Genomic DNA, 26,813 nt, shown 5'->3' with positions numbered 1-26,813 from the left:
CCAGAGAGCCAGAGAGCCAGAGACCGAGAGACTGTTAAGCGCCCATTGTTGCTCGAAGAGAATCAAATGGTGAATCCTACAGAATCAGACGTGTATCTTCTACCAATCTGCCAATCTGCCAATCTGCCTACACACCTGTACTTATTATCCCTTCACTACCATCTCCATATGATCTACTACCCCCAAAAATGAATCGGTGAGATCGTGATATCGACAGATTATGAATCATTAATCGCATTTCAGAGTCCATCACCTAGGTCCTTACTGTACTCGACTGACCAACTTGGTATTAATCCGTTCCTCAAATGATGTGCGTCCCTGCATGGGTTAGGAAGACTAAGGAAAGTCTATCTATGGCGTGGTGGGAATAGATCCCTCGTAAGGAAGTGTGTCGATTGACTGTCCAGAGTATGGAAATCTTCCAAGTTTCTTTTTCTTTCCAATGAAGTATCTAGGTGCAGCAGGACTATTTGTTGATTTGATGATATCCAACTGCCTAGGGAAGGTTCGAGTAGATGTGCAACTGGGAATTTGAGTGTCGCCCCAAAACCTAGGAATGGTAAATATGCTATGTGTCGGGATAATAAGCTTCGTAATCTACCTAGTAATCGGTGTCGGTAGCTAGATTGAGGAGATGTCGATGCTAATCTGTATGGGAACAGTAGAGACCCACAGTTTAGTTGGCTGTCAATGGTAGCTCACAGTACCTCACCTCTTCCCTCACCTCTTCTCTCGGCGAGTATTTCTTCACCCACAAGGGGATCCATCGTCTGCTTTCTCATCTGTGTCGTTCTCTCTAGAATCATACCTAAGTGTAATAAGTACATAGCTACGCAATCTATTTCTCTCGTGCAATCTTCATCAACGAATCACGATACATCAATCAAGTAACGGCCATCATTCATTTCTCAAGAGACCGCTGAAAACTACTCAGCCCTAGTTGGATCCTTGGAATCCCAATGCGGTAAGAGTTTACTAATTGATTTTCTTGGGATGGATGGCACACAGAGTATTCAACCTTTGTCCATCCGTGTAGTCATGGGGTCATTCAATTGGATGATGGAAATTGAGGCTGTCTGACGGTGACAGCACCAAGAATTCGAAAATCGAGGAAGAGAGATTGCATGATTGTCGGTGACTGACTGCAGATGGGGTAGGTGGGTAAAGTAAATTCTTGAGGATGTGAGTGTGGATGTGGGTGTGGATGTGGATGTGGATGTGGATGTGGAGGAAGGGAAAATACCCATTTCTCCTTTGTTTGTGCTTTCTGGTTTACGATTTATGGACACAGCACAGATGGAACAAATGAGGGGAATCCCAATTCATTCATTGCTGAACTGGAATAATAAAGTTGCGCTAACCACTGGGCAGAAGGATGATTTCCCTTCCTGGCTTGACAAGAGGGAGACAATATACATGCTAGGTAGATGTACACACAAAAAGTATTCGTGCCGAGTTCTTTGGCCTGGGAAATAAGAAACAAATCACAATAATATCCTCTTCCTCAGCTGATACATTTTCCCATCCCTTCCCTTCCCATCCCATCCCATCCAAAACATGCAATCCTTCAAACCACTTTTCCGTCGCCCTCTCGTAAATGTATAAAGTAGATGGGAAGCATTGACATGGGCTGAGCTGGGGAGGGGGGAAGTGATGATCGCCAGAGAACCTAGCAAGGCAATGCAAATTGTACCACCCATTGCATCCCAATTCGTCTCATCTCATCCAATCAATACATGTCACGACTTTTGGATGGATTTGCCCAGGCAAATCTTCTCTTTTGGGGCAAGGGAAAGGGAAAGGGAAAGAGAAACAATGGTTTCATTTCATCACATCACGATACAATTCCAAGGTCTCTCTTTCGTTCCATCGCGAGTAAAATACATTCTCATCCTCGAATAATTGATTGATCGAATTAATTCATTCATTCATTCATTCATTCACTCATTCCAAAATGTGAAGAATAACATACCTCCTACCTACCTCCTCCATTTCATCCAAACGGAACTTTATTTCTTCTTCGTCCAATATGAAATCCTCAAAGTAAAACAATGTCGAGATGGCTGCATTCATGGCGCTTCTCTAGTGGCAAGCAATGCCGGGGAAACATTAACCTTTTGGTGTGATATCTAGATATCTGCCGTCGAATGAGAATCGTTGGATTTCTTCGGTGTCTGCAGGAACAGGGGAAATTTAGTTTTCTTTACGATATTGTGAAGCATGTACAGTGTGTACACTGTACGGAGTATCATTATTTCCCATCGTCCCGTTTATCTCTCTCGACATTTTAATATCAGATGCTTACAGACATTGGGTATGATCAAGTTATCTTACTTTACTTCCTCACCCATTGAAGAGTATCTATCTGGGTATCTGGGTCTCTGGGTCTCTGGGTGTACAAGACTTCATCATATAAATAGTGGTGTACGGAGGATTTATTAAACAGTTCAAATGACTATCTACCAAATGATGAGGTACTCATATGACTGACTACCAACCTCTACCTAGCCACCCAACATCAAGTTACTCACACGCACACGGACTCTCTCTCTCTCCCTCTCTCTCTCAATCGTTAGCAAACACGAATTCATCCTATGCTAACAAATGCGAATAAGGGTTACAACAGAGCAGATCTGATGTGTACTTCGTAACTGGGGACGAATTGCGGAAGTAAAACAGAAACCGCCATTCAAGGATTCATCTTCATCGCAAGGATTTACCTTGCTCATTGTCTCCGATTTTGTTTGGCCACGAGGTTTCATTCCATTAATTCAAGGTTGTTTTGGTTACATTGTTGCCTCACCTTGCTTTTTTTTCTACATGAAGCTTCCTGAGGCTTTAGAAATCAAAGTGTGTTATTATTGATAAGCAATTGTCTTTCAACTCTCCATTGTGAAGATTCTTAGCCACAGCCACTCGACCCCCACAAGCCACAATGTGGCTTTTCACCTTCCACACTTTACTTAGATAAGAAAGTACCTAGGCTTACCTCACTTGATATCGTACCTCACTTGGGGTTTTTAAGTGCCTACCACGCCTACCACGCCTACCTAATTGGTAAACACGTACTCTGTAGACTGGAGCTCTAACCGTGCGAGGCTGGTCGGTGCAACCACAAGTCAACACCTCCACCTTGGACGAATGTCCCACCTTTCAGATGTGAATCTCTTTGCAGGTGAAGTGAATTCAAAAGGAAGTTCCCAGTCTAATGTTGAGAACACCATCAACATCATCATTTTTCTTTTCCGTTACTTCTATTTCTGCGAGATACAATTCCAACCCTCATACCATATTTTGTAGATCTTATATCTCATCCGCTTACAAAATGTCAAACCGTAATCTATCAACTGCGGAAGCAAAGGCACACGATTTTCTCGATTTCCTCAATGCTTCTCCTGGCCGTAAGTAGAATTAATTAAATAAGCTATCAAGATCATAGCAACCTTATCTCTGCAGTTGTACCTAACTATTTCATTTAGCCTACCATGCAGTACACTCTGCCATTCAACGACTTTCCAAAGCGGGCTTCACAGAGATTAAGGAGCGAGATAACTGGTCTACAACTTTACAACCCGGAGGAAAGTATTATCTTACCAGAAATGCTTCTTCGATCGTCGCCTTCGCCATCGGCAAGAAATGGAAGGCCGGTAACCCAATTGCCATGATTGGTGCTCACACCGATTCTCCTACCTTACGTATCAAACCGGTATCCAAGAAACAGGCTTCTGGATTCATACAAGTGGGTGTGGAGACGTACGGAGGTGGCATTTGGACATCGTGGTTCGATAGAGATCTGAGCATAGCTGGAAGAGCCATGGTTAAAGATGGAGATGGAAATTTTGTACAAAAACTTGTCAAGATCGATCGACCAATCCTCCGCATTCCTACTTTGGCCATTCATCTCAATCGTGCCACAAGTTTCGATCCGAACAAAGAGACCGAATTGTTCCCAATTGCCGGTCTTGTGGCTGCCGAGTTGAATCGTACAGGAGCGAGCGAGAACGGACCGATTCCATCAGAAGAGAATAAGGATTCGGATGAATACAAACCCCTGCAAGCGATGACCACTCGTCATCATCCATATATTGTGGAACTTATTGCGAAGAACGTAGGTGTTGGTATTGATGATATCGTTGACTTTGAAATGATCTTATACGATACACAAAAAGCTTGTTTGGGTGGGTTGAACAATGAACTCATCTATTCGGGCAGATTGGACAATTTGGGCATGACCTACTGCAGCGTTGAAGGACTCATCGAATCTGTAAAGGATTCTGCTGCTTTAGATAATGAATCATCAATCAGACTAATCACCTGCTTCGATCACGAAGAAATTGGTAGTACATCCGCGCACGGAGCAGCCTCTAACCTTCTCCCCGCGGTCCTCAGACGTCTCTCCGTGATCCCCGCTTCCACTGCCGGGCCCGGCTCATCGTCTTCATACGACATGGTTCACCGTGAGTCCGACGTCGAAATTGCAACAGCCTACGAACAGACTCTCGCTTCTTCTTTCCTCATCTCTGCAGACATGGCTCACTCCATCCATCCTAACTACGCACAAAAATATGAACAAGACCATCGTCCTGAAATGAACAAAGGAACAGTCATTAAAATCAACGCAAATCAACGCTATGCCACCAATTCCCCTGGTATAGTCCTTCTTCAAGAAGTTGCACGCAAGGCCAAGCCTTCCGCAGATTCTAAGGAGGGAAAGAATGGTGTACCACTCCAACTCTTCGTGGTCAGAAACGATAGTAGTTGTGGAAGTACCATTGGACCTATGTTGAGCGCAGCTCTAGGAACAAGAACTCTCGATCTAGGTAATCCAATGTTGAGTATGCATAGTATTAGAGAATGTGGAGGAGCATTTGATGTAGAGCATGGAATTCGATTGTTTGAAAGTTTCTTCAATCATTTCTCGGATTTGGAGGGAAAGATTTTGGTGGATTAGTGGTGAGGGGAAGCATGGCTGTGAATATGCATGGGGTTGCAGTACGAGGTTGGGGTTAGCGAGATGAAGTTCAGAGGATGCGGGGGTTTGGTGATGTCATTAACAGATGAAGGTCAGAGAGAAATGGATGAATTATGAGATATGAGATCAGATGGAAAGAAAAGAAAAGCCATAGGAAATGAAAATAAATCTTGAAATGATTACTTCAAAATGACATTGAGATGAGATGATTAATGAATTTGCATCGATGTATATACATACTATGCTATAACCAAAGTATCAGACAATAGTGATTGTATATATAAACAATCTCGAATCCCATTACCTATTCTAATTTATATTACTCTTCATTCTCTATTCTCTATTTTTCACTCTTCACTCTTCACTCTTCACTCTTCACTCTTCATTTTTTACTTTTCATTATTCAAAAATATCAATAATATCACATCACATCACATCACATCACATCACACTACCACTCAACTACGCAGATAGCCATCTCATCTCATCTCATCCCATTTCCATTCCCATTCCCATTCCACCGCAATCTCAGACTTCAGCACAAGATATATGAAAATCGCACCTATGGTGTAAGCAAGTGTGCTAAGTATCATGATAGATAGATACAGTAAAGTGTATATGTATGTGCTATACAAGGTAATGAATTCTCACATTCTCATATCAGAGCTCGAGTCTAGACTGCCCTCGGGTCCTAGACCAGACATTCTCATTCACATTCGCATTCTCTTTCAGTCTCAGTCTTTACTACCCCTTATCATTACAATCCACTTTATAAATACATCTCTTTCATAGTTACAACCCCCTCCCCTACATTCAGCCAGTCATTTCAATTCATTAAGCCATTCATACATCAATAAATATACTCATCAAACTTTTCAACCTTCATGCACCAATCTCATCCCATCAACCACAACCGCCACTATACACAAGCACAAGCAAACTTTTGAACATCATTCCCTAGTCTCGTCTCCCTAAAGTTCTCTCCTTTCATCCCAGCAAATCCCCAGGCACTAGCTTTAAAAAAAAAATCACAAAAATCAAAGGATGAGATATGCGACTTGCGGGCTTTCTAGTTACATGGAAATGCAAATCGAAGCTTAAATGGCAGGAGGCAGTCATGAATCGAGTATACCACTAGCACCATGCTAATTCCACAAATGCTCAATCAGAAATCAACAATCAAAGATAGCAAAGTAAAAGGCAAAAACGCATGATGGAGAAACATGTGAAAGTCAATGTACATGGATACATAAATGTGCAAATTTTTATTAGGGCCTGGTCCTTTTTCTAAGTCTCCAAAACATCTTTCTCTGCTTCACTTGGGAGTAAAGGAGTCTCTTTCGTGGCATAATTATCGTCCTTCTCCCAAGCTGCTCCTGGGCCATGGTAAGAAGGTTCCTCAATAATAGCTCCTTGGTTAACGGGTTCGGATCCGAAGGGGAGTGGTCTCGAGGGCATCTCGCGCGTTGGAATTTCCAATTTATTGGCTAGAACATCTGATTGACGCCTAGCAAGCATATCAAGTTGAGCTGCTGGGTCCTGTCCGGGTGTCAGTGAGAATCTTCCAAGATCTACTAATAGCCTATTGAAAAGTTTCAAAAGCCGTGTAAGATCGTAAAACAGGGTACTGGGGCCAAGGAAAAGTTTCTTGGGGTCTTCAAAAAGACTTCTGAAGGCATCAAAAGTTCCATTGAATTTATCAAAAAGGCTTACCCAATCTTGTTGTGCAGGAACACCTTCCGCAGGAGGTAATGCGCTATCTTCTTCTCTCTCTTCGCCCCAGAAAGTTGGTTGTGTTCTAACTGGTGCGGGGGTTACGGGTAAACTAGGCCGTTCAAGCTCTGTTGGAAAGTCTGTGAGCCTCATACTACGCCTACGGCCTCCCGGGCTGGAAATCTGTGATATACCTGTGCCGTATCCTTGAAGAACTTGGATGTTGCCTTTGCGATTCTTCGACATGTTTCCAATGTATCGCTCAATTTCTGGAACTTCATCCCACGCATTTCCTCTAGCATAAGTTTGCCATGGGTCGTTTGCACTCGACATGGTTGGAGTGGTAGGAGTAGCGGGCATGCTTCTTTCATCCTCGGTGGTTGCGACTACCGAACCGGCGACGGGGGTTTCTGGTACTGCTGTGTCATCATAATCATCTTCAGGGAATACTCTTGAGGGCACTGGTGGGTTAGCTTCCCATGGGAATATTGGTGCTGGTCTCTGCCACTTTGGAGTTTTTGGTACTTCGTAGTACATGTCACTGGGAGGGTCTGGGTAGCGGCTTGGTGCTCGGAATGGGGTAGCGTCGTTGGACATCTCATAATGGTTACCGGGGAGGTTTGAGGCTTCTGGTCTCGAATTTTGTGGTGGTGGTGCTCTACAGATCATTAGACAATTCCCTCTCATTTGATTGACAATGAAACTCACTTGCTGGCATCCCATGGTGAATATGAGATGTTCCGAGATTGGTCCAATTTTGCCTGTACTGGGGGATCATAAGCTTCTTCGTTTTCCAAGTTTGTTTCTGTATGGTCATGGATTGGTTCCTCTGCTGTAGTAGTAGTATCATTAATGGCATTAAAATGTTGAAATTTCTCACACTGGGCTCCTTTGGAATGGTCCTCCTGGGTCTGGGGCTGGAATTCTCCAAAAACAAGGTATTGTACAATAAGGGGTGCCGCTCCGTTGGAAGTTCCGGTCGCCGACTGCAGAAACATTAGCTTCCTCTACGATTGAAGATATCAAACTTACCGTTTGCTTGTAATGTTTATCATAAACTGCCCACCATCTTCCGGTCATCTGATGGTAAGGAGTGGCTCCAACACTGGCTTGTCTTCCAACTTTCCATGGCTTATCCGTTCCGATAAAGTGGGCGGCACTAATGCTAGATTGGAAATGTTGAAATGCGGGGAGATATTGGTAGTGGGCGGATGGGGTGACATTGTAAGTAAAGCTTAGACGGTTGTAAGTATTCTTGAAATGCATGTTAAGTAAACCTTGATCAGCTCCATCAAAAGAAATTCCTCTGTTTGCCATAGCCTCCAAAGCATAGTAGTCGCCCATATTTGGATTTAAAACCATAAGACCTGTGTTGAAGATATCTGGCCATCCGATATCTGGTGCGGCGGAAAATGGATTTGGTAGAGCAAACAACTCATCTGGTGCACGAAGAGCAACCATATCGGCATCCATGTAGACTATTCTTCGGAATTGTGTTTGCTTCCATAATGTAATTTTGGTGAAGGTAGAGTGAAGATCTGGGCGGCCCATGAGGTCAAGGTTGGCTGGGGATTGGTTGACGACTCGATCGACGGGAATAACAAAGTCGAAGTTTCTCTTGAATTACATGTTAGTTTGATTCCCAGGTTGTCCAAAAGTAGAGTACTTGCCTGAAGTTCAGTCATACTCTCAGAGGTCACCGAATCCACCGTGACAAGCACTGCAATTTTCTTGGTAGTACCAGCATCTCGTAGAGAATGTGCCAATACAAGAGCACCTGAATTGCAAGATGAGTTAGTGATTTCTGAAAGGTTTAGTATGATAAAACACACCTGGCAGGTAGGTGTCGGTCAAAAGAAGCTATTGCAAAGTTGTCAGTTCAAGTCATCCCATTCTTGTCGAGCTATGATGATAACTTACAGTTGCATAAACATCTTCTGGTTGGGAAGCCATTGTTTGTTTAGATATGAGAGGACTGTATTTTGATGTATAAGACAAAGAAGTCCTGAATATTCGAACAAACTACTACAAACAAAACTTCTACCAAAGTTGTAGAGTTAACGTGTATAGATAGGTATAGAGAAAAGTCGGGGGGAGGAGAAATAAATTGGAGAGATACGCGATGGATATTCTAAATAAATGGAAGTAAGCTATCAAGGTCAGAAAGAGGTTAGTGGAGATTGATTATGACGGTATGGTATGGTCATTCGGTTAAATAAATCAATCGAAAACGATGGTGGAAATGCTGGGGGAGGGGGAAAATGGGCGGTGGACGTGGATTAGATTGCTTGGATGTATGGATGTATGGATGTATGAATGTATGGATGTATGGATGTATGGATGTATGAATAATGTATGGATGGATTGGTACTTTTGTTTGGTGGGAACTGAATTGACAGGGAATTTGCTGGCGGTAAGAAGCATCAGTGAAGGGGAGGAAGCATGAAAGTAAGTAATATGAACGGGATATACAGTACGGGCTAATTATTCGCAAGACGGTGAAGTAGCTTGGGATCTAGAAAAGACAAGATGAAAAGGGAGAGTGCGAAGGGGGAGGGAGAGAGGAAAGAAATATACTCATATTCATATTCATATTCACATTCGTATTCACATCCATAGGTATTCATATTGACATTCACATTCACTCACATTCACTCACATTCACTCACATTCACAAAAATATACCCCTCCCTCGACCCTCAACCCCTCCATAATATTCATTCCATTCATTCATCTCTAACAAGAACCCAACGACCCAACAACCCAAAAACCCAAAAACCCAAACATCGGAGAAAGTACAGGATGCCATTTGTCAAAGATAAGACGATATTGACTCTTTTCCATTACGGTAACATTGTATGAATACTTGATCACGAACACCAAGCTGCCACGTACTTCCTCTTTCGCCTCCTTCATCAGACTAGTTTGGATATCTTTTATGAACTTCTCTCTACGGAGTAGATAGATTCTCGATGCTCAATCCTCAATAGCTGGCTGGCTCGGCCGGTTACCTAGTCGTTAAACTATCTCTGCGTTGGATGGTTGGAGATGAATGTTCCACCAAGATGCGTTGAGATGGAGACACCACACCACCACACACAACTCCAGATCCATTTTTTACCACCCGCATTTGAACCCTGTTGCGTCTGTGTACCATTTATTTTCCAAGATTCCCATGAATCCCATCCTATACGGAACCTCGGGGGTACTGAATGCTGTTTACCCCACTGTCTATCAACTTATCTTCTTCTTTTTACGAGAATGTCAAGAATGGATCAAAAAGATAGTCAGTCTTCTGATAACTTTTCACACCAATAGATGAGGAACATTGTTCTGAATCTACGAAAAACTTCATCAGGATGGAGAACTTTTTCTCGAGTCATCTAAACGCCTTCGTCAATTTCGTTCATGCATTTATTCATGTATGTCTCAAATTTCAAGCCCAATTCAAACACATTTCAACGCCTTATCTGCAGGTCAATTTCTGAGTGGCGTAACTTTACCACCCTTCATAATTGTATGGACAAGGGCCAGCTATTCTCAAGCCGTTCTATGCACACTGCACTGCAATGCTCACCGACAGCTACTAGTTCATGTGTCGGGTATCCACTACGAACATGAAAACGCACAGAAAAATATCAAGGAAACTTAGCTTATTCAAACTTCCAGTATTCTCCAATATGAAGTGATATCTTCATCTTCGGGTCGTTTTAGAACGAACGAGAGGGGTCCAAGTGGACGTTTTCTTTCTGTTTGTTGAGCGCATTCTTACTCACAGATATATGTATGCGTAGTTGGCATACTGCATACCTTATGTACAGTGCAGATAGTACATCGATAACTTCATGTACGGAGGGTTGTCTATAGTTGTGGCAGCTTCCTGTTCGATTGAAAATATAAATATATCAACATATGCTCCGCTTCTTCTTCGAAGATTTTTCAAGAAGCTTGAGCACAGGCTGTCTTTCTTACTTTGGACCCGATTATCTGTTATGCATTCAGATAAAAGTAGTATGTATGAAGCTCAGACTTGTATGTATCTACTGCCTATAGAAAATCATTGCGAGGAAATCATTTAGCTCGAACATTTGTTCTAGATCCATCCTAAGTAATCTTCTAAATGAGGGGTCTGCCTACGATATTCATTCGTCCAGTTGTCAAAAGAACTTCAACATTGGGCAACATTGGGTAGAATGACATACAATGTATCGGTTTTCAAAATATCTGATCTATTTTTTTAAAATATTGCCTGGGCTTGATCGTTCTCTATTCAGAATTGGAGATGGTGTGTTACAGGCTAGCATGATGATCTCTCGCCTTCTCACTTCAACAAATCATTGTCATGGTTCTAGTTGAATCATTCAGAATATCGCTCTCAAGTCTTTCAACTTAAATTAACTCCACCAGGGTTGTATTCGTATCTATCAGCATACAAGTGTCTCAAAGTCATAAGGAAATACCCAGCATTATTCACCCCGCTGGTTCCTCTATTCTCCGTCTTGTTCCATTATCTTCAGCATCCGTCACTTCTCCATCTTCTCTCGACTCCACTGACAAGTCAAGGATCATTCATAGATGCTCCACCTCCGATTTCAACCTTGCGCTTTTGTCAATCAGCCACAATCACCCAGTCATTGAGATGATAGCAGACTTAAAATCCTAGCGCAAATATTTTGAGGGTTCCAATGCAGCAAGGACTTGATTTCATCATTCCATGCCTGTCTCTTCAGCCTCGTGGATCGACTTGCGAAGTGAAAGCAACAAATTCAACCTTGTGCTCAATCTACCAGCTGTCGATATCTCATCACCTTTCTTCAGCAAATTGTCGTACAAAGCGCCCGTGGCCTTGGAATGTTTCCACATTCTGTCACGCGTGTCCCCAAATAAAATTCATGAATCCCGTGGGGTCGCAAAGTGAAAACTTTCGTAGTAATTTCTTACTTAGAGTTCTTTATTAAGGGTTTCGCGATGAATCGCTTGAACTTTCGCCAAGTAGTCGGCCGTTCTGTCAGACTAATTGAAGTAAGCGAGCAGTGCCTCGAGCTGGTAATTTGAGGTCAACTGTTGCACAGGAAACTAGATCATCGGTCCCTCTTGACGTTAATTGAGACCTTCTCATAGGGCGAAAAACTCTCGTGAAAGCCCTTGAAAGTGTGATCATTGTATCATGCTGGCCTTCTCAACAGGACAATGAACGGTGTCCCTTCTTCCCTTTCCTACTCCCGTCGTCGAGAGAGCGTATCTGAATTGGGGGAGGGCCCGATTTGTTTGCAAACACAAATTATGAGAAGTTTTTTCTCCATACGACGTGGCGTTTCTTTTCGGAAAAGCAAGTAAGCTTATAGAACGGTGAGCAACATGGTCAGGAGGGAATGTAAACTACATCCTTTCGTTAGATGTGCTAGGCCCAGAACATCCATAGACTTTGCACACTCCATGCTATGTAACCCATCAAACCAGCTCCCGAAGCTTGACACTCTTGGCGGATATAAATCGAACGATGCATCATCCCGATTATTGGAAAATATCGTCACTTCGATGTATAGTGTCACCAGAAATCAATATCAGTACTAATGGTGTACATGAAGCTATCGCGCGACATTATCGAGGAAGAGTGATACAGTGAACCTTGATTCTTGGGTGTTTCCCAAGGGGTACAGTATGGACGATTGGTAGATATGAAAGTGTGTTAAGGAACTGAAACGAGATCTATCTATAATTTATACAAAAACCAAACACCTGAGATCGGGAAAGATTCGGCGAAAGGTATTCAGGGCAAGAAAGAAAGATATTCCTTCATTTCTACACTTCACATTTCGAGCTTGATACGAGCTCGTATGCAGTCTCGATAAGAACCAAAACACTCTCAGAATTAAATCGCCTTGAATTCTCCCTCGATATCCACAATCTTTTCAACGGCTTTCTTATACCCCGCCTCATTTTCTAATCTTTCCGTGTAAGCAAAAAGTTCCGGATATTTGTCCTTCGTCAATCCAGCGCGCTGTTTAGCTGCTACAAGAGGGAATGACATGAGGATATCTGCACCGGTAAGATGTTCACCACAGAGATATTTTCCGCCATTGGGAGAGCTCCGGATTTGTTCATTAAGATAGGTAAAATGAGTGCTGAAATTTGGTTCCAGGTATGACTCGTGCACTTTTGAGGTTATCATGCCAGTAATAGGACGGATAAAAAAAGGAAGGTTGGGTGAATTAATCACTGGAGAGTTAGCAAGATTTGAGAATGCGAAAAGGAAGAACTTACTAGACATGATAAGGGCGACAAGGAGGGGAGGCATCAGAGAACCTTCGGCATAATGCATGTAGTAGCGGAAACGAGTCCATTCTTCGGTTTCGCCACCGAGAGTGTTTTCTTGACCGGGCTTCCAGCGGGTGGGGAGAAGGGTACTGCCGTGGGTGAAATGATCGAGGAGATATCTTTGGGGCGAGTTAGTGGTTATGCTTGGAGGGAATTCTTTTGGGTTTTGGGAAGCTAGGGAAATGGTCTCCAAAATTATCTTATCTTTCAGATATCTCATATCGAAATCCATGGACTATTTGAACTCCGCTATTTTTCAAGTACATTTTTAATTCCATATACACACCCCTCATCCAATTACTTTCCCCGTCAAAGAAGTAGGTAAACTTACTCAGTAATAAACGCACTCTCCGCCAAAACCACCGGTTCTGTGGCTCCCGCAGGTAAAATCGTAACGACGGGAGATTTTCCCAAGGCATGCACTTTTTTCAATTCAGGAGGTGCTTGTTTAGAGGGAAGTCTATGGATGATTTCTAGCTCGTAGGGTACTTTCAATTCTTCTAGAAGCCAGAGGATTCGTTGAGAGCGGGATTGGTTGAGCCTGGGTTTGTTAGTTTGGAGGGAAAAATGGGATGAGATGGATGGATAGATGAGGTGAGAGGAATGAGAAGAGGTATATATGTAGGAGGGAAAAGCAGGGGAGAACGGCTACCAGTAAAGTTTGATCTTTGGCTGATCTGACATGGAAGCCGGTGAAGACATGGCTACTTGAGTATATGTAATAGTTATTATGGATGATATGAGATTGATATAAAGATATGTTCCCTAAAATCCTGATCGGAATAGATACAAAAACATAAAGAAAAGAAATCAAACACTCTCATTCCAATACTCTCACTCGATTCCCCTCCCATAAACAAGTTTATCTCACTACCGATTAGCTCACCTCAGCCCACCTCGGCACAATCGATAACCTGTGATAAAAAGCTAAAAAACTGGACCATCCATCCCATCCGGCACATCGTCAATCAATCAATCAATCAACCAACTGCATCATCGCTCCAAAATCTCAGCCGTGCGTACGGATCATCGGCAAACGTTTTTCCGGCGTCTGAGCTTTCAACCGCGAACCTCTATTCACATGGGGCTTAATTACTGTATTTCCCAAGCTTGAACCAAAGAGAGATAAATCACACAAGCGTTTCTCTCATCCTCGCAACTTTACTCACAATGGCTGGTCACGATCATGGTTTGTCTATTCGCACTGTGCATATGGGATTAAACTAATCATGGGAATATAGTACTCGCGGTAGACCCCGCGTTGGTCAAATATAGCAGTATGTTCTTTCTGCATCTGGGACGTCCTGCGCTTTACGATGGCGATGAGGAGATTGTGGGGATGGGAAAGGGGAGAAGAAGGGGAACTAACGGGTGGTAGATATGTCGACCAATCGCCACAAGTATTTCCGATGGACGGGTCGCACTACTGCTATTTCGTTTGTCTTCGCAGCGGTCATTCCGAGTATCGTTGGGTATATGGCTATTAAGACTGAGGTAAGATATTCCGACGCCATGTGCAGGTTTTGGATTAGGAGATGGAGAATTGAAATGCTAATCTGAGGATAGGGAAAATGGGATATGAGAGGAAAGCGCAGGGGTGATACGATTGCGGAATTTTAGATGGGGAGGAAAAGGGAGGGAGAAGAGGATGGAGGAAATACGAGAATGAGGCAAAGATCGAATGTGGGAAGCTGTACATATGTGGAGGGAGATATCATGAGAGGCTATGGGATAAGAGAGAGCTATGGAATTGAGTTTGCATTCTTCACCATCGTCGTTCAATGCATGGTCATTTGATATGGGTATTGATATTTCCTCGGATTTGGTAATTTTCAGTATAACTTTTGCAGGACTGACCTAATATGTTTCTAAGAGACGAACCGATTACCACCCATCCGTTGTTGATACTCCGATAAAAATGCTTCAAGAGTTGAGATAGAATTGGAAAAAGTAGAGCATTCGCTTCCGATAAATCGTGGATGATTTGAGAAGAGATCATGTAGTGTTCCAAGGAAATTCGGTGCCGTCATTCGTAATAGCATGGTAATTGGTATCATATGTCTTCGTGCCTCCCTCAATATCGACCTCTTCCACCCCCAAAACCACCCCCACCTCCATACCCACGACCTCTTCCCCCGGATGGACCATCCGGTATCCTCTCTCCTCGTCTCCATTCTCCCATTGGTACACCACCCGCTCCGCCTTGACCCGTACCTTGACCAAATCCTCCTCCTCTTGAACCCCTCTCCCTCTATATCCACCTCCAAATCCATTTTCTCTCGGTCCCATCCCCCCTCTTCCCCCAAACCCACCCATTTCCGATCTTCCACCTGCAAAACCGCCTCTCGAAGGACCACTGGGTGGCGGCGCAACCCCTCCATCTGCCATTGGTGGTAAAATTGCGCAACAAACATAATCACCAATAACAAATCTTGCATCCTGCAGCGTCTTCTCTGGTTCCCCCATCAAACTCCCCGCCATGATTCCTTCTCCAACTATCGCACTCTCTTCCTCATCTGGTAAAATTCCTGGCCCCCCTTCCCCAATAACAACACTGCCAAGCTCCTTCGTTACATATCTAGCGGGGCCACTAACAGCAGGTCGTGAATCAGGAAATATAAGTCGATATGAAAGACGAGTTCCAATCGCCGGATCGGGAAGAAGATCAGGGAGTGCGGTGGCTAGTAAATGTGATAATTCGCGCAGAGTACATGATTGCCATGTAGATATATTAACGTGAAGAGGCAATTCACCATGTGGATTAAATTCTTCAATTCTATTGTCACATTAGAAAGAATACAAATCAATATTATGGGAAGGCTGAGATTTGTTTGCCTACCTAGGAAATGAACCATTTTTGTAGAAAAGCTTGAGATGAAATGGAACGGTAGTGTTGCGATCGATTTTTGTTAGAGTAGTGGTTGCCATATTTAAACCATGAGCTGGGATAGCTATGATGCTTTTAGAGGAAGGATGTTGGTGGTGGATAACTTTGAGGTGAGAAGTTCTCGAGGCAGAATCGAGGCCTCGTCAAAAAAAGGTTCAGCCTTGGGCTTTGTACACTTTCTGTAATCTGACGACAACATCTTCTACATTATCAACAATTCAATCTCTCACTCAATTTTTTCTATCTATCACATTTGGAAAGATAGAACAACGGAAAAAACGTTTATCGTAATCATAAATCACCAATTCAATTGCCATAAATACAATCATCAGCGGCGCAAACCATCACAACCGCCATCATGGATTTCGCATCTCTCATGTCGAAAGAGATATCCAAAAAGAGCGAATCTTCCACCGATACTTCTAAGAAATACATGAAACGATCTGAAATTGAAGCGGAACGACAGGCCAAATACCTCGCCGAACAACGCGCGATTGAAGCAGAGCGTGAAGCCAAATTAGCACAAAAGCGCAAGCGCGAAGACGAAGAAGAAGAAGCTGCTAAAGCTCGAGAAGAAAAACGTAGGAGATTAGCTGAGGAATCTAGGAAACAGAGGGAGGAAAGAGAAGCCGAGGAAGAAAGAAAGAGGAGAAAACGATTAGGATTGCCGGAATTGGTGAAAGAGGATGCGGAGGAAGTGGTGGAGGATGATATTCCGGATGAGGAGCTGGTGTTGAAATTGCGGGAGATGGGACAGCCTGCTAAACTTTTCGCGGAGAGCCATAAACAGAGATTAAGGAGGTATAGGAAATTAGGGGTGGTTATGACGACGGGGCCGATTCCTACGACGTTGGTTTTGGTTGAGGAAAAGGATATGAAGGTTGAGGATGTACCGAAGGATGAGGAGGGGAGGAAATATCTGTTTAGACAGTTGGCGAGTTATTTTACGATGGTTTTGCAGGAGTGGGAACATGCGCTGGAGAAAGAGAAGAGGGATACGTTTGCTAGTAAGGCGGCTTATAATGCTATGGTGCAGAGTAAAGATAACATGACTCCTGTAAGTTCCCTTTCGCATACTTATCTAATTTATAGAATTTGAGACTGACGATCTATAGCTCTTTCGCAAATTCGAGAAAGGAGATCTAGATGAGGATATTCTAGGCCCTGTGGTTGAAATTGTCAAAGCAGCGCAGGAAAAACGATACGTCGATGCAAATGACGGGTATCTACGTCTCAGTATTGGAAAGGCTGCATGGCCAATCGGTGTGACGATGGTGGGTATCCACGAGCGTAGTGCGCGCGAGAAATTGCATGAGACTGATAAAGGACATGTGATGGGAGATGAAATTACGAGAAAGTTTTTGCAAAGTATTAAGAGATGTCTCAGTTTCGCTCAGGTTAGATGGCCTCCGGAGGATATTAGACAATTGATGGGTTGAGTATGTGTTTTAGAGCTTGCGCCTCGAGAGAGGTTACAATGGGTTCCCATCTATGTCTTCGAGTCTACGTTCACTTCGGGCGCCAAAATGCTGTGCGCAGCACACCTTAATTTAAAGAATTATCATATTTCGTATTCACTTTGTGATTGTTTTTGCTTTGATAAGGAGGATTCGTATTGTGTTGAGTATCTCTATTTATCGGTACTTCAAATTCCAAAGTCAGCCCCCATAGTTTTAAGCCGATTCTATGCTGGGTTTCGAGGATATACTAATGTACCACCCACGGATAATACTTATAGTAGTCGGAGTTAAAAGGCTACTACGAATCCTAAATAGTGAAAGATCGCGTTTTAGCGAGGCTAGAAGGGGGGAATAGCGAGTAAGTCCTAGTGTATGACAACCCATCATTGGCATGATAAAATATTCCATATTACATCGCATACAAGAGGCCCAAACAATGGGAGTCATATTTTAGTGAAGGGGAGTTTTACAGATCATAAATATTCGCTGCTTCAGATTACCCCAATCGAAAACTCATAGACACATATACGAGTAGATGCCTCGACAAATGTGAGATTGTAAGTGTTTGGAAGCGAATTTGTCATTCATAATTCTAGTAGGTGCTAGCATACCACAGATGCGTAAGTATCTACAAACTCGTAATGAAATTCGAAAGACCCAGAGATGATGCGTCGGGAGACTCAGACTTAAAGGACTTCGGACCGGATAGCGGATGACTTTAATGGATTGTATCAAAGATATATGATAGGAAATGGGCTCCTTGCATATCTATGGGTGATCATTGAGGAATTTCGATATAGTCGCAAAGTAGTATGCAATGTTCGAATTTCAAAATTTACAATATCTGGTGCACATAAATATTCATCACTTTTCTCATGATTTAGACTGCTAGAAGCTACCCCCTTTGACGAGTGAGTTCCAGCTTTTTTTAGCTTGTATACTACCCATGATACTCGGGCTACTTGAGGGCCTTTGATATTCCTGATATACGGGGAGGTTGTATAAAGACCTTCCATCCTAAACTATACCGTACTATTCCTCCTAAGTTAGGTCTTCATCATCTGATAATTTACTTCACCATGACGGATTCGCTTAAGGACTAATATATCACCAAATGACAATCCAGAAAATACTCAGATTGTTTCTGTTGCATATCGCATCTTGAGTCATGATGTAGAGATGAAGCTTTGAAGATTAGACGGTATATAACAGGACGAAAATAATAATCATTGCAATTATACAATATCGACGAAGAAAGAGATGACGACAAAGACGGAATGAGATCAAAATTTACGGTTCTATTGGTAGTCTTAGCTGGATTGCGGAGTGTATCTTGACTTCCCAAGGAAACTCTAACCCCCCGTTCAAAACTATCACGATGGAAGAAACCTCCTGTTACTTCCATTTCTACTTTCAATCTTCCACAAAGGAACTTTCGTTCCGACAGGCAAGCAGCAAAACTTTGCCAAAATAACTCTAAAGCCCCATTCGTCCCTTTAGAATTTCCTATTCTATGTCTAGAACAAAGAATCTCTTTATCTTGACTGAACAGGTAGGAAACATGTTTCAGATATCAGATATGCAACAAAACTCATTTTGCGTATTTTTCTTTGTTTAGATGAGAGGTGAAAGAGAGTTTTGGGAATAGTAGATTTCGGAAATTTACATAGTCTAGCGATGGTCAAATGTTCTAAGCTCGTCTATCGCACGTTTAAATATGCGTGCTGCATGGGGAAGCGAAGCTCTTTGTTGCAAACCCAGTGACCTGCACCCAAAAGAATTTCGATCGGTAGGTCGAAGTTTCGCAAACAAAGAACCCAGAGGTTGGAAAGTTTTGTTGCATATCTGGAATTGAGCGCAAGTTGACGAAACCTCCCTAGGTACATACACAATACTGCTCCAACTACCACTTGAGCAATTTAGCCGTGCACTAACAACTCGCCTGAAAAGTTAGATTTTGAAAGAAAATTCTTACTAGGCCATTCACTCACTAGTAGATGCCCGAAGAAACTTTCTTTCTACAAAATTTATTTGGATGCACTTCTTTGCATTGTATATCTTGTGCACTCCCCTTGCCGCCAGTAACGAGCATACCTAGGTAGTATTTCGACCTACGATAACATTGCATTGGAATATACTATTGTCAATCTCAGTTTCATGACGTCAAGGAAGATATTAGTTATGGTAAGCTGCTTTATACATCGAGCGACAAAAGAATTCCAAGATTGGTTGCATTATATATTTACAAAAGAAGGACCAGTCATCAAATCACCAGGCACTTTGGCGGAGTGGTTAACGCGATGCCCTGCTATTGTTTATAACAAAGTCAGGCATTTCCTTCGGGAGCGAGTGTTCGAATCACTCAGGTGTCGTTTTTTGCCGTTTTTGACCTTTTGAAGTCGAGGGAATTTTTATGTGATCAATTATTCTTAGCTCTTTCAATATGTGTGCTACGGAGATTTTGAGATCCTTCTTTTGGATGTAGGTAGGTATTTGTTTTTTGTGGAGAGCACTACTGATTACGTAATGACATAACAAATACTACTGCATAAGTAATGAACTAACAACTCTTGTTTGAGTGAACTGAAGTTGAATTCATTTCCGTGGCCATGAATTATCTATCTTACCTACTTTATGGATTGTAGCACAAGTTGCCGGTCTATGGTAGCTTCATGCACTTTCTGAGGAGCACCAAGTGCAGTGATTTGTAACACACCCGGTGATACGTTGAACTTGTATTGCATCAGTCTATCCAGGAAATAGTAAGTATTTACAACACTTTGAGTCAATGAATCATTCATTGAAGCCATCGCGCTTCCGAGAAAATCGATATGTATTTCAGTTCACGGTCTCTTAGAAGCTTACAGCCATCTACCAGTTTTTCTTTGATAATAAATGGGAATGCTCAAGTAAATACAGAATACTCCGAACTTCTGGATGAAAGCTATTTGGCCTCGATGCGTTCATGTGCTCAGTGATTCTTGTGTGCTGTGGCCCAGTATGAAATCGAAATCAGGTTCCAAGTTGACGGGTACTATTAACCTAACTTTGAGCACGCGAAGGGCGGAACAGTCGCTGAATGAAAGAGAACGACCAGAATCGGAGGGAGACTCAAAAAGGAAATCGCATACCATAAACAACTAGGCTTTGGCCGTACATATGGAGGTGGAAAAAGGCACCGACTCAATCTGATTGAGTGGTGCTGGGAGCTGGGATTCCTTTCAAGCTATTCGAAAACATCTAAGTGATGAACCTTTGAAGGGCAGGAATATCACGTTTAAAACAAGATATTCCTATAACTTAGATGAGATCCTACCTTACTTTGATCTGATGTATGAGTGGAAAGTTGGGTGATTTATCTCTTCCACTTGCAAGAATATCACAATATCCGAGCACAGCATAGACAAGATGAAAGAAGTTGCCGAACCCGACCCATGTTAGATCTATTTCGTGTAGTTTGGAATGTTCTGAGAAAGTATCTTTGGCCAGATTCCTAATCGAAGATCATGATTCAATTGTTGACATTGTGTAATCTGACGCTCCTAGCTGTTGAATAGCTAACTTACCCAGTAAACAACATTAGCCACAGGCTAAATGCCTTGGCAGGGCGAGAAGGTAACGTTAGGTTTTGATCCGATCTTCTAGTCTCACCGAAATCAACTTTGACAAAGAAAAAGACTTACAAAATTGATGAACATGTACTTGATTGATGTCGAATTTTGGATTGTGTTCTGTCTGTCTATCAATGTCATCATGTGGTTGTGGCACAGATAGTTCTGAGTGGCGTTCTAATGCATGAATGCCATGTTAATAAGGCCAATATATAGCTAGCGTCGACCAGGTTTCCTGAGAGCCAAATCAATCCACGTATCTATGAACTTCCAATATAAATTCAACCATTTGATTTTCATCAACCACAATCCGCGAGGATATCTTAACACCCATTTCAATAATACAAGTTAATACCACCACACATACAAAATGTGGCTCCTCGATTGGTGTATGTAGTATTCTGGAATGGATCCGAGAAGAAAGTGTTTACAACATAACAGCTTGCTGACTTTTATCTCATTTGAATAGTTTGGGATACTCTTGCGTCCTTGGGACTCTTGAACAAACACGCAAAACTCCTCTTCCTCGGTCTCGATAATGCCGGAAAGACTACACTGTTACACATGCTGAAGGTGCGTAGAGGAAGCCAGGTTAAGGGGATGCTCGATCCAAGGCCAACGACAACTTACTTCTCGCATTTTGAGCAAGGGAACAATTACTGATAAGCATATACTTCTAGAACGACCGCGTTGCCATTCTCCAACCTACTCTTCACCCTAGTAAGCAGCTTCAAGTCTCGCACATCGGCGCAAAGCACACGTAATCAACATTTACTGACCATGCGACAGCATCTGAGGAACTTGCTATCGGCAATGTCAAGTTCACAACTTTCGATTTGGGAGGACATCAACAGGGTACTTATTCTCATATTGTTAGAATGGTAGACGCCAAGCTAATATGATGTAGCTCGTCGTCTCTGGAAGGATTACTTCCCAGAAGTCTCCGGTATCGTTTTCTTAGTCGACTCCAAAGATCACGAACGTTTCGTCGAATCGAAAGCCGAGCTCGATGCCCTTTTGTCGATGGAGGACCTTTCTAAAGTACCTTTCCTCATTCTCGGAAACAAGATCGATCACCCAGATGCCATCAGCGAGGACCAATTAAGACACGAATTAGGATTATATCAGACTACTGGAAAGGGCAAGGTTCCTCTTGAAGGTATCAGACCTATCGAGGTCTTCATGTGCTCTGTGGTTATGAGACAAGGTGCGTTTTCTTTTCGTTGAAAGATTATTATGCCTCACACTAATCATGGAAATAGGTTACGGTGAAGGTATTAGATGGTTATCACAGTATGTCTAAATAATGGTGAGAAGGTTGTTGTGAAGGAGGTGTTTGGAATGAAGGGGGTGGTTTCTTATGGAGATCTGTTATGATGGACGGAGTTATACAAAGGCCGTTTTTCAATGCTTTTTTGGTAGGTTCTGGGAGCTCATAAGAGTTTACTTTAGGAACCAAACCGACCAACATATTTGCACCAGCATAGTATCGCGATTAAGACTTTTTTATCTCTCTCAACATAGCATTATGACTCGTGTATTTGAACTCTGTGAATGTGCTACCGATAGATGGTATGGTCTTGGAAGTACTGAGGCATTAGTGATTAGACCACTCAAAGGTTTCCGTTATTTAATATCGTATACAAGTCAATGTTGTAGGCGATGCACCGTAACTCATTCTCAAGTTTCTTGGACTTCTTAAGGTACTGAAATCTTTTGTAAAATGTGAAGATCTCAATGCTTGTAGCGATCTAGAATGTACCACTCCTAGTGCTAAAGGCTAAGAATACCTAGTACTTAACTAGCTACGTCATAACTATTTTCGGATGCGAATCTCGCCCAACATAATTATACATAGTCTCCCCACACTTTCCAATAATAGCCAACCCTCTTTCATATATTAACCAAAGCAAAGACCCATACTTAATGCATATATAATGCAGGAAGACATCTAGAACTCCTATCTTCTACAGAATACACAACCAATAATTCGACCACCACTTAGAGATGGCGGATCTCCGCCACAAAACAGATGGCCCATCGCCGCTTTCCGCAGAAGGCTACGATGAATCCCTTCTTCCCGATTTCCACCGTGAATTCATTTCCGAAGAACACCTCCAAGCATTCTCTAATGCGCTGAGCGCGCCGGATCCAAGTCCTAGCTCTGAAGATTTGTCAATATATTCGCAGGCTCAAAGTCCGAGAGAGCCATCTACACCACATCGCAGTAGCATAGATGTACGAAGAAACAGTAAAGTTGCAATTGGAAGCGGATCAAACACACCAGGGGATAGGGGAAGCTTGTTCATTACCGCGCAGAATGATTGGGCTCCAGTCAACCCTACGAGGCTAGGAGCGAGAGGCAAAAGGAAAGGGGAGAGGCGGAAGGCAGGTAAAAAACCAAGGAGAAGTAAAGATGAGACGAGAGAAGGGTATTTGTACTCGATTTTGAAATGGCCATTGCTAGGAGTGGTTTTCATGTGGATTGGGGGATTGGGATTGTCATATATGGTGACGCGATTGTACATTTGGACATATGAGCATTTTATTGCGGTAAGTGGTTTTCTAAGTTGCGTTTTGGCGTGGAGGTAGAGGATTATGTAGGATGTATGCCGCGGAGTTTCTATCCCTGGCTCTAAGGGAGCTATTCATCAGAGTTATTTACTGATTTCCTGGTTGTACAGTGGAGAGGAAAGCGGAATCGACTGCGAGAACAACTACACAGTACCACGAACTACGGAGATTGGGTCAAAGAAGCACAATCATTGGACACATATCTTGGAAACGATAAGTGGAAGAGTGAGGACGAATACGCGTATTATGATTCCAAGACGGTACGAAGAGTTTTGGAACAGATTCGAAGATGCAGACGGAAAATTGAACAAGAGGATCAAACAGGAAGCTCATCTAATGGAAACAATACAACAAAGGCAAAAGCAGTTGAAGATTTGAAGGCATTAATCGAGGCATGCGTTAAGAATAATTTTGTGGGAGTGGAAAATTCGAGATTATACTCTCAAACTTATTATGGAACGAAGGATTTGGTACAGGAGTTTATCGATGAAGGTAATTTGAAGATTTACATATTTTCAATAGCAGATCAACTGACGAAATATTTTAGTTGAGAAAGGTATTTCAATTCTGGCGAAGTCGGATCAACTTCAAGATGAAGAAAAGCGCACACTTTTCAAACGAATGCACACAAACTACGGTCGTACAGCACTCTGTCTGTCGGGTGGCGCGTCTTTTGCATATTATCATTTTGGAGTTATCAAGGCATTGTTAGATGCGAATCTCTTGCCAGAAGTGATTACAGGAACTTCAGGGGGTGCTTTAGTAGCTGCTTTGGTCGCCACAAGAACGAACGACGAATTGAAGGCATTACTTGTACCTGCTCTAGCCGGCCGAATCACTGCCTGCTCAGAACCGTTTACTACTTGGATACCTCGATGGTGGAAATCAGGAGCTAGATTCGATTCTGTAGAATGGGCTCGACGATGCAGTTGGTTCACTCGAGGTAGCATGACTTTCCGCGAAGCATATGAACGAACTGGCCGAATCCTCAATGTCTCATGTGTTCCTGCTGATCCTCATAGTCCTACTATTTTGACCAACTATCTCACGAGCCCTGACTGTGTTATTTGGTCAGCAGTTCTAGCATCAGCAGCTGTTCCAGGTATTTTGAACCCTGTGGTTCTTATGATGAAACAACGCGATGGCACTCTTGCACCTTATTCCTTTGGTCATAAATGGAAAGACGGAAGTTTACGAACTGATATCCCACTTAAAGCACTAAACCTACATTTTAATGTAAACTTCAGCATTGTTTCTCAAGTCAATCCTCACATCAATCTCTTTTTCTTCTCCTCGCGAGGTTCTGTGGGACAACCAGTCACTCATCGACGTGGTAAAGGTTGGAGAGGTGGATTCCTTGGGAGTGCTACTGAACAATATCTCAAACTCGATCTTAAAAAATGGTTGAAAGTAGTCCGTCACCTCGAATTATTACCTCGTCCTCTGGGCCAGGATTGGAGTGAAATATGGCTTCAGCAATTCTCAGGAACCATTACTATCTGGCCAAGATCCGTCATCTCAGACTTTTGGCGCATTCTAAGTGATCCAAACCCAAAGCAACTGGGGAGAATGCTTCATGTCGGCCAACAAAGTGCATTTCCAAAACTAATGTTCATTGCCAATAGACTGAAAGTCGAAAGGACTATCGAGTCAGGAAGAAGAGCAACTCGACAAGGCGTGAGAAGAGGTAGCATTGAGAGCATCTTAAGCGAAGAAGATATCAAAGGTTTACTTCTGGGAAGTGGTACTGGCAGCGATGCTGAAGGAGAGACCGCTACAGAATATGAGTTGACAGATGGCGCGGTGACATCCGAAGATGAATCTGACGGACTTAACTTGAAGATAAGTGAGAAGGAAGCCTTGATCAGTGGGGAAAAGGAAGAGTAATATTGTGATTTTTGGAAGCGAGATTATACCACTCATAGACTGACACTCGATCTTAAATGGAGATATTAGATAGGTAGGTAATAGGCATGGTCAGGATAATAAGGTTAGATATTTCAATCGATATATTCATCATAAATGTGTGCCAGTCTCAGCTAATGCTAGCCTTTACTCTACACGTGACGCACGTATCTCTGCTTCTCCAAAGATCACTTACAGGCGGTGATATCATTCGAGTCTATCTAGATCAGTATTTGAGGTATCGACAAATTGTGCGTGGCTTTGCATGCCACTCTTGCCATCCTTACTCAATCCGTTTCTTCAATCTCTACTTAACAGTACATAAACGAGTAAAATAGTTCATGAAGACAGGAGCGAGAATTCTATGCCTTCTGACGTTTACTATACGAGCGGGATAGTACCAAGGAAAGCTATTCAATAGCTTATTAGGTAGATAGATACAGAGCACACTTCCATCAGTTTAACACCAATTCAAATAAAAAAACGCCCGTAAATACATCGAATGTCGTTATCCTGTGACACAGACAAAGCTCTGAGGCATTTAAACTGTGGCTCAGCTTTTTGTCAGGTCCAAAAGTACACTATATTGACTTCATCAAGACTGAGCTTGAAATTGAGGTTACATGATGAGAGTGCGTAGGCGAAGTGGCAATGATGAGGATGGTTGCGTTGATGGTTATTTGGTTAGTCGGCTAATCGAACGTTGATCCTAGCTAACGTATTCGATTGGGGTACTGATCGGATTATTTCATTTGATATGATGCTTGGTAGCTGAATATCTTGAAGGGTATGACTACACTCATTGTATTCAATGTAGAGTGGTGAGGGCTGCATAATAAGTGCATCAGCTAACGCTCTTATGAAATGTCCTCTCCTAAAATCTACAGCATTTAGGGGCAGCTCGAAAGTGGTAATATCTGAAAATATTATGCTACATATTCAGAGTCTGAAGATCACGAATAGTGGTGGGAATTATTGCAAATGATCGCTCCGAAGATATCCAACATCTTCGATTTTACGAATAGTTCTTTTCAGAACATGCTCTTCTGTTAGTCACTTACCCTCTTCATCTCTCGCTCGCTATGGATCTTCTAGCTATAGCTGCAAGTATCTCTGAACCGATCGCCTTTGATATTTAGCTTGTCTACACATCCTGGAATGTTGTTATATTGTAGAATTCGAAATATAATAGCGATATTGTAGATGAATTGTCAGAATTGCAATTAGAGGTCAGACTTTTGAGGATATTACTTCGATCCATGGAGAGTGAACGAGATGTTAAATATACTCGGAGTACTCCTATGTACACCAATGGAAGAGGGGAATGCATCAGTATTTGTACGCATTTTCTTGAGAAATTAGACATTATGACG

At 42.6% G+C, this 26,813-nt stretch overlaps 8 protein-coding genes across 8 annotated transcripts; 5 read left to right on the top strand and 3 right to left on the bottom strand.

The window, feature by feature from the left end:
- Positions 1 to 3,325: 3,325 nt before the first annotated feature.
- Bfra_005054 (putative aspartyl aminopeptidase protein) lies at positions 3,326 to 4,951 on the top strand (the record flags this gene model as incomplete). The annotated part of the gene is made up of 2 exons (XM_037335441.1): positions 3,326 to 3,401; positions 3,480 to 4,951. The coding sequence occupies 2 exons, from the start codon at positions 3,326 to 3,328 to the stop codon at positions 4,949 to 4,951; spliced, it is 1,548 nt and encodes a 515-aa protein (XP_037192536.1).
- Positions 4,952 to 6,259: 1,308 nt separating this feature from the next.
- Positions 6,260 to 8,638, bottom strand: Bfra_005053 (putative glycogenin protein; the record flags this gene model as incomplete). The annotated part of the gene is made up of 8 exons (XM_037335440.1): positions 6,260 to 6,511; positions 6,686 to 6,813; positions 6,880 to 7,343; positions 7,394 to 7,671; positions 7,718 to 8,302; positions 8,386 to 8,462; positions 8,518 to 8,545; positions 8,606 to 8,638. 8 exons carry the CDS (start codon positions 8,636 to 8,638, stop codon positions 6,260 to 6,262), a joined length of 1,845 nt encoding a protein of 614 aa, XP_037192535.1.
- A 3,919-nt stretch (positions 8,639 to 12,557) lies between these two features.
- On the bottom strand, positions 12,558 to 13,950 carry Bfra_005052 (putative glutathione s-transferase protein; the record flags this gene model as incomplete). Its single annotated transcript, XM_037335439.1, has 4 exons — positions 13,656 to 13,950; positions 13,335 to 13,544; positions 12,950 to 13,122; positions 12,558 to 12,904 (listed from the first exon to the last, which is right to left on the bottom strand). The coding sequence occupies exons 1-4, from the start codon at positions 13,703 to 13,705 to the stop codon at positions 12,558 to 12,560; spliced, it is 780 nt and encodes a 259-aa protein (XP_037192534.1). The 5' UTR covers positions 13,706 to 13,950.
- Positions 13,951 to 14,128: 178 nt separating this feature from the next.
- On the top strand, positions 14,129 to 14,657 carry Bfra_005051 (putative nadh:ubiquinone oxidoreductase subunit protein). Its single transcript, XM_037335438.1, has 4 exons — positions 14,129 to 14,192; positions 14,245 to 14,280; positions 14,382 to 14,497; positions 14,570 to 14,657. The coding sequence occupies exons 1-4, from the start codon at positions 14,174 to 14,176 to the stop codon at positions 14,621 to 14,623; spliced, it is 225 nt and encodes a 74-aa protein (XP_037192533.1). The 5' UTR covers positions 14,129 to 14,173; the 3' UTR covers positions 14,624 to 14,657.
- Positions 14,658 to 14,998: 341 nt separating this feature from the next.
- Bfra_005050sa (putative sin3-associated polypeptide protein) lies at positions 14,999 to 15,931 on the bottom strand (the record flags this gene model as incomplete). The annotated part of the gene is made up of 2 exons (XM_037335437.1): positions 14,999 to 15,779; positions 15,843 to 15,931. 2 exons carry the CDS (start codon positions 15,929 to 15,931, stop codon positions 14,999 to 15,001), a joined length of 870 nt encoding a protein of 289 aa, XP_037192532.1.
- A 317-nt stretch (positions 15,932 to 16,248) lies between these two features.
- Bfra_005049 (putative prp18 domain-containing protein) lies at positions 16,249 to 17,329 on the top strand (the record flags this gene model as incomplete). Its single annotated transcript, XM_037335436.1, has 2 exons — positions 16,249 to 16,947; positions 17,006 to 17,329. 2 exons carry the CDS (start codon positions 16,249 to 16,251, stop codon positions 17,327 to 17,329), a joined length of 1,023 nt encoding a protein of 340 aa, XP_037192531.1.
- Positions 17,330 to 21,312: 3,983 nt separating this feature from the next.
- Bfra_005048 (putative small monomeric gtpase protein) lies at positions 21,313 to 22,308 on the top strand. The gene is made up of 6 exons (XM_037335435.1): positions 21,313 to 21,350; positions 21,431 to 21,534; positions 21,642 to 21,681; positions 21,751 to 21,816; positions 21,869 to 22,168; positions 22,224 to 22,308. Exons 1-6 carry the CDS (start codon positions 21,332 to 21,334, stop codon positions 22,262 to 22,264), a joined length of 570 nt encoding a protein of 189 aa, XP_037192530.1. The 5' UTR covers positions 21,313 to 21,331; the 3' UTR covers positions 22,265 to 22,308.
- A 660-nt stretch (positions 22,309 to 22,968) lies between these two features.
- Bfra_005047 (putative patatin-like phospholipase domain-containing protein) lies at positions 22,969 to 25,422 on the top strand (the record flags this gene model as incomplete). Its single annotated transcript, XM_037335434.1, has 3 exons — positions 22,969 to 23,514; positions 23,646 to 24,027; positions 24,083 to 25,422. 3 exons carry the CDS (start codon positions 22,969 to 22,971, stop codon positions 25,420 to 25,422), a joined length of 2,268 nt encoding a protein of 755 aa, XP_037192529.1.
- Positions 25,423 to 26,813: the final 1,391 nt, after the last annotated feature.

This window comes from Botrytis fragariae (assembly GCF_013461495.1).
Source record: "Botrytis fragariae strain BVB16 chromosome Unknown tig00000054, whole genome shotgun sequence".
Taxonomy (NCBI): domain Eukaryota; kingdom Fungi; phylum Ascomycota; class Leotiomycetes; order Helotiales; family Sclerotiniaceae; genus Botrytis; species Botrytis fragariae.
This window is presented reverse-complemented; position numbering and strand designations above follow the sequence as displayed.

Coding starts and splice junctions, on each gene's coding strand:
- Bfra_005051 (XM_037335438.1), top strand. Junction 14,281..14,381: donor CGCGTTGGTCAAATATAGCA/GTATGTTCTTTC, acceptor AACGGGTGGTAG/ATATGTCGACCAATCGCCAC. Junction 14,498..14,569: donor ATATGGCTATTAAGACTGAG/GTAAGATATTCC, acceptor ATCTGAGGATAG/GGAAAATGGGATATGAGAGG.
- Bfra_005048 (XM_037335435.1), top strand. Junction 21,817..21,868: donor TTTGGGAGGACATCAACAGG/GTACTTATTCTC, acceptor AATATGATGTAG/CTCGTCGTCTCTGGAAGGAT. Junction 22,169..22,223: donor CTCTGTGGTTATGAGACAAG/GTGCGTTTTCTT, acceptor TCATGGAAATAG/GTTACGGTGAAGGTATTAGA.